A 6,970-nucleotide genomic window follows, 5' to 3' on the forward strand; every position below is an offset into this window, starting at 1 on the left:
CCAGAATGCACCTGAACACACCTCCTTGTAAGACCAGCACGCCCAGAATGCACCTGAAAACACCTCCCTGTAAGACCAGCACGCCCAGAATGCACCTGAACACACCTCCTTGTAAGACCAGCACGCCCAGAATGCACCTGAACACACCTCCCTGTAAGACCAGCACGCCCAGAATGCACCTGAACACACCTCCTTGTAAGACCAGCACGCCCAGAATGCACCTGAACACACCTCCCTGTAAGACCAGCACGCCCAGAATGCACCTGAACACACCTCCTTGTAAGACCAGCACGCCCAGAATGCACCTGAACACACCTCCCTGTAAGACCAGCACGCCCAGAATGCACCTGAACACACCTCCTTGTAAGACCAGCACGCCCAGAATGCACCTGAACACACCTCCCTGTAAGACCAGCACGCCCAGAATGCACCTGAACACACCTCCCTGTAAGACCAGCACGCCCAGAATGCACCTGAAAACACCTCCTGTAAGACCAGCACGCCCAGAATGCACCTGAACACACCTCCTTGTAAGACCAGCACGCCCAGAATGCACCTGAACACCTGAACACCCCTGTAAGACCAGCACACCCAGAATGCACCTGAACACACCTCCCTGTAAGACCAGCACGCCCAGAATGCACCTGAACACACCTCCTGTAAGACCAGCACGCCCAGAATGCACCTGAACACACCTTCCTGTAAGACCAGCACGCCCAGAATGCACCTGAACACACCTTCCTGTAAGACCAGCACGCCCAGAATGCACCTGAACACACCTCCCTGTAAGACCAGCACGCCCAGAATGCACCTGAACACACCTCCCTGTAAGACCAGCACGCCCAGAATGCACCTGAACACACCTCCTTGTAAGACCAGCACGCCCAGAATGCACCTGAACACACCTCCCTGTAAGACCACAGATGGGTGCATTTGTTATTTAAACGATGTAGGCGCTGGACAGGAAACTGACCACTGGGTCGGTGGGTCGGTCTTGAACTAGCAGAGATTCTTGGGTGGGCTTTGAGCTGCGCTGGGTGTGAGACAGGGTCCTGAGTTTACTTTAAGGAGCTTCACTTTTCAGACCAGAAAGTTTCCATTTGGTTCAGACTAGATAATCAAACTCTCTCTCTCTCTGCCTGTCTGTCTCCCTCTGCCTGTCTGTCTCCCTCTGCCTGTCTGTCTCCCTTTGCCTGTCTGTCTCCAGAGGTGATGTCCAGTCTGTCCTCCTGCTACTCGTCAGTGTTTGATGGTCTGAATGCTGAGGTTCAGATCCGATGGCTCCAGATGGTCGTCAGGAACTCCTTCTCCCCCGAGCTGCCGCGCGTCAGAGCCTTCCTACACAAACACGTGAGACGTCTGTCTGTCTGTCTGTCTGTCTGTCTGTCTGTCTGTCTGTCTGTCTGTCTGTCTGTGTCCATCTCCTTGTCTCGCTCTCTCTGCCTGTCTCTCGGTCTGTCTGTCTGTCCATCTCTGTTTGCCTGTCTGTCTGTCTGTCTCTCTGTCTGTCTGTCTGTCTGTCTGTCCATCTCTGTTTGCCTGTCTGTCTGTCTCTCTGTCTGTCTGTGTCCATCTCCCTGTCTCGCTCTCTCTGCCTGTCTCTCTGTCTGTCTGTCCATCTCTGTTTGCCTGTCTGTCTGTCTCTCTGTCTGTCTGTGTCCATCTCCCTGTCTCGCTCTCTCTGCCTGTCTCTCTGTCTGTCTGTCTATCTCTGTTTGTCTGTCTGCCTGTCTCTCTGTCTGTCTGTCTGTCTGTCCATCTCTGTTTGCCTGTCTGTCTGTCTGTCTGTCTGTCTGTCTGTCTGTCCATCTCTGTTTGTCTGTCTGTCTGTCTGTCTCTCTGTCTGTCTGTCTGTGTCCATCTCCTTGTCTCGCTCTCTCTGCCTGTCTCTCTCTTTCTGTCTGTCCATCTCTGTTTGCCTGTCTGTCTCTCTGTCTCTCTGTCTGTCTGTCTGTCCATCTCTGTTTGCCTGTCTGCCTGTCTGTCTGTCTCTCTGTCTGTCTGTCTGTGTCCATCTCCCTGTCTCGCTCTCTCTGCCTGTCTCTCTGTCTGTCTATCTCTGTTTGTCTGTCTGTTTGCCTGTCTCTCTGTCTGTCTGTCTGTCCATCTCTGTTTGCCTGTCTGTCTGTCTGTCTCTCTGTCTGTCTGTCCATCTCTGTCTCTCTGTCTCTCTCTGTCTGTCTGTCCATCTCTGTTTGCCTGTCTGTCTGTCTCTGTCTGTCTGTCTGTCTGTCTCTCTGTCTCTGTCTGTCTCTCCCTGTCTGTCTCTCTACCTGTCTGTCTGCCTGTCTCTCCTCCTCCTCAGAGGGTTATATTAACTCGTCTCGTTTTCTCTCTCAGACGTCCAGGATGTACACGGTGCCGCTGTACGACGACCTGGTTGCCGGGGTGATGAAGTGCGTTGCCGTGGAGATCTTCAGCCAGACTCAGCACCGCCTGCACCCGAACCTCCGACGGACGTTACAGCAGATCCTGTTCCAGACGGGCAGCTCAGCAGCCAATCAGAACGGCCCTGCTCTGCCTGTCCCCTCCTCGGCCAATCAGAACAGTCCTGCTCTGCCTGTCCCCTCCTCGGCCAATCAGAACAGCCTTGCTCTGTCTGTCTCCTCCCCAGCCAATCAGAACGGCCCTGCTCTGTCTGTCCCGCCCTCCTCACCCTCCGCCTTCACGCAGCCCACCGCCACGGCAACCGCCTCCGCTGCTGCCGGGACGACCGGCACCATCGCTCTGCGGGACGTCAACGTCTCGGCGTGACGGAAGAGGAAGCTGTTGCCGGGGGCAACGGCTCCAGCTGACTGCGAGCTAGGGACAGGACCCTCCCTCCACAGACGGCTCCTCTGATTGGACGGCAGCCCCTACTCAGTGTTTAGTTTGGTTTTCTCTAGAGCTGGGTACCGACCACCTCGTCATTCAATCTCAGAGTCAGAGAACCAATCAGCACGCAGCATTGTCTGTCTGTCTGTCTGTCTGTCTGTCTGTCTGTCTGTCTGTCTGTCTGTGTGTGTAGGGGGGGGGACCCCACGGCCCAGCGATGTGTAGTTTAAATATTTCAGGGAAGCCGTCCGGCTGCGTCTCTACGTAGCCACGGCGATGACCTAACGCGGAGCCTTAATCGTGTCTGTGATTGGCTGTCTGACGTCACATGGCGCAGAGTCCCAGCTGGGACAGAAAGAGATTATTATATATTAGAGATTAATGTCACGAAGTCTGTTTTATAAAAGGATTCTTCAACACCCAGGTGTGTGTGTGTGTGTGTGTGAGAGAGTGTGTGATACCCAGCTCTAGTCACACGTGTGTGTATATGAATGAGACTGTGTGTGTGTGTATGAGACTGTGTGTGTGTGTGTGTGTGTGAGACTGTGTGTGTATGAATGATAGTGTTTGTGTTCGTGTGTATGAGACTGTGTGTGTGTGTGTGTGTGTGTGTGTGTATATGAGACTGTGTGTGTGTGTGTGATTGTGTGTGTGTGTGAATGATAGTGTGTGTGTGTATGAGACTGTGTGTGTGTGTGTGTGTGTGTGTATGAATGATAGTGTGTGTGTGTGTGTGTGTGTGTGTGTGTGTGTGTGTGTGTGTGTGTGTGACTGTGTGTGTGTGTGTGTGACTGTGTGTGTGTGTGTGTGTGTGTGAGACTGTCTGTGTGTGTGTGTGTGAGACTGTGACTGTGTGTGTGTGTGTGTGTGTGTGTGTGTGTGTGTGTGTGTGTGTATGAGACTGTGTGTGTGTGTATGAGACTGTGTGTGTGTGTGTATGAGACTGTGTGTGTGTGAGACTGTGTGTGTGTGTATGAGACTGTGTGTGTGTGTGTGTGTGTGTGTGTGTGAGTGTGTATGAATGATAGTGTGTGTGTGTGTGTGTATGAGACTGTGTGTGTGTGTGTGTATGTATGAGACTGTGTGTGTGTGTGTGTATGTATGAGACTGTGTGTGTGTGTGTGTGAGACTGTGTGTGTGTGTGTGTGTGTGAGACTGTGTGTGTGTGTGTGTATGTATGAGACTGTATGAGACTGTGTGTGTGTGTATGAGACTGTGTGTGTGTGTGTGTGTGTGTGTATGAGACTGTGTGTGTGTGTGTGTGTGTGTGTGTGTGTGTGTGTGTGTGTGTGTGAGACTGTGTGTGTGTGTGTGTGTGTGTGTGTGTGTGTGTGTGTGTGTGTGTGTGTGTGTGTGTGTGTGTGAGACTGTGTGTGTGTGTGTGTGTGAGACTGAGACTGTGTGTGTGTGTGTGTGTGTGTGTATGAGACTGTGTGTGTGTGTGTGTGTGTGTGTGTATGTGTGTGTGTGTGTGTGTGTGTGTGTGTGTGTGTGTATGACTCTGTGTGTGTGTGTGTGTGTGTGTGTGTGTGTGTGTGTGTGTGTGTGTGTGTGTGTGTGTGTGTGTGTGTGTGTGTGTGTGTGTGTGTGTGTGTGTTACCCAGCTCTAGTTTTAACTGGTCGGGTCAGTTGACCTGAGACTTGAGTCTCCGTGGACCCTTCAGCAGAATTTTAAACCTTTTATAACAATGATTCAAACTAAACTCAGAATGTTAACACACCTCTCCTGCCTGAGAGGAGCTGTTAGCGCTACATTCAGGTGGTTTTTTAGACACTTTGTGATATTTTCATGTCCTACGATGATGCGTTCAAGGGTCCCGGTGAACTCAGAACGATGCATTCACTGTCACAGAGCCGGATCGTTGTTTTTAACAAACTGCTGCTTTTGTTTTCTGCATAAATAACTTTAATAACTTTATAACATGTAGCTTTAAACAAGCCAGAGATGAATCTTCTACACAGAAACTAGTTTGATTTTTAACTCCTTAAAGGGCATCTTTCACCCTGGACCCTCTGTCTACATGTGTCTGTGTCTGAATGTCTGACTACATTATGGGATGGATCCCTACAGCGTAAGATCCTTTTAGTTTAACATGAAACAGCCACGAAATCACCATCACCAAACTCCACCAGACTCCATGTAAATAATCAGGACTTTTATCATCGTAAAACACACTTCATTCAAAGTGGACAGAAACTAAATAAAACTACCAAAAGCCGTCTTGGTTCATCTTTCCACTGTTCCAACAATCACCACTCTGGTTTGGTTGAAATAAACCCTTAATTCACCCATTTACATGTGGAGATATGCTGGCTCTATACACGCTAAAAGTCCTGATTATTTACATGGTCCTGATTATTTCCATGGAGTCTGGTGGAGATATGCTGGCTCTATACACGCTAAAAGTCCTGATTATTTACATGGAGTCTGGTGGAGATATGCTGGCTCTATACACGCTAAAAGTCCTGATTATTTCCATGGAGTCTGGTGGAGATATGCTGGCTCTATACACGCTAAAAGTCCTGATTATTTACATGGAGTCTGGTGGAGATATGCTGGCTCTATACACGCTAAAAGTCCTGATTATTTACATGGAGTCTGGTGGAGATATGCTGGCTCTATACACGCTAAAAGTCCTGATTATTTACATTTGGAGATATGCTGGCTCTATACACGCTAAAAGTCCTGATTATTTACATGGAGTCTGGTGGAGATATGCTGGCTCTATACACGCTAAAAGTCCTGATTATTTACATGGAGTCTGGTTGCTTTGGTGATGGAGATTTCAGGGCTGTCAGTAATACTGGACGACATCAGTCACTTGGACACAAACACATGGAAGAATAGGGTTTCTATTTCCTACCTCCTGTTTGTGACTGATGCTAACAACCCTGCAGACCATGACTCGGGTCTCTATACTGAACAGTGACTCAGCAGTTTCCACCGGAGTGGCCTTAATGCTGCGTTCACCGCAGCCGGGAACTGAGAAGTTCAGTTTTTACCTTCAGCAGCAATAAAAAATACTTTGATTCCAACAGTAAAGAAAATAATATTTTATTTATTTCTTCTGGGATCTGACGCTGAAACGTCCCACTGTTCCCAGCTGTCAGTGAACGCCTCTTCACTTTGTAATGAATGTTGGACTACAAATAAATAAACACTTGAAACTATAGATGGTGGTGTCTCTCCAGGATGTGTTGGTTGAAGGTTCAGATCCATTTATTTTTAGACTTTTATTTTGAAGGGACAGTCACAACAGCAGCATTAAAAGATTTAATTTAAAACCGGAAATTAAAAGTCGGACATTTTCATAATAATGCTGTCAGCAGTTTTCATACACAAAATGTAACTGGAAAATAATGTGGCGTTGCCTTCAAAATAAAAGCAGAAACATGCAGCGTAAGTAAAATCACATAAAGAAACAGAATATTATATATATATATATAATATTCTGTTTCTGGCTCATATTATATATAATATATATTATTATATATAATATATATTACAAAAAACATTCAAAGGCAACATCTGATGAAGCCTATATGTTCTAAGTAGGCTGGATCAGTTCTACTGTTGAATAAAATACAGATGGATGGATGGATATATAGATGGATAGATACATATATAGATAGATAGCTGGATGTATAGATAGATAGAGAGAGAGATAGATGGATAGATAGATAGATAGATACATAAATACATAGATACATGGATAGATAGATGGATACATAGATAGATGGAGAGATAGAGAGGGAGAGAGATACATAGATAGAGAGATAGAGATAGATAGAGAGATAGATAGATATAGATAGATATAGACATAGATAGATAGATAGATAGATAGATAGATAGATAGATAGATAGATAGATTCATCCAGAGGGAATTTTAGGCATCCAGTAGCTTAGACAATCATAACACAACACACACACATACACACATATATCTCACATACATAAAAATCCCTCCGAGAACTGTAAAGAGTTAACCCTTTCAGGTCTGGTATGGACTGACCATGTGACCATGTGATGTAATGACCATGATAAGGTGCATAAGTGAACAGTGCAATAACTTATTATTAAATATTAACTATGACTATGAGAAGACAATAATGTAAACCTAATAGAATTGCTTGACAAACAAGAAAAGAAATGATA

The 6,970-nt window shown here is 46.9% G+C and overlaps 1 protein-coding gene across 1 annotated transcript in view; it reads left to right on the forward strand.

Moving 5' to 3' along the window:
* The window catches only part of rnpepl1 (arginyl aminopeptidase like 1), a 35,479-nt gene that overhangs the window by 22,632 nt on the left and 5,877 nt on the right, over positions 1–6,970 (forward strand). The window contains exons 9-10 of the mRNA XM_028574151.1: positions 1,208–1,350; positions 2,341–3,256. Of these exons, the coding sequence (XP_028429952.1) occupies positions 1,208–1,350; positions 2,341–2,754 (557 nt within the window). The 3' untranslated portion in view covers positions 2,755–3,256. The remainder of the gene's footprint in view (positions 1–1,207; positions 1,351–2,340; positions 3,257–6,970) is intronic.

The sequence above is a fragment of the Perca flavescens genome, chromosome 3, assembly GCF_004354835.1.
Source record: "Perca flavescens isolate YP-PL-M2 chromosome 3, PFLA_1.0, whole genome shotgun sequence".
NCBI classification, from domain to species: Eukaryota; Metazoa; Chordata; class Actinopteri; order Perciformes; family Percidae; genus Perca; species Perca flavescens.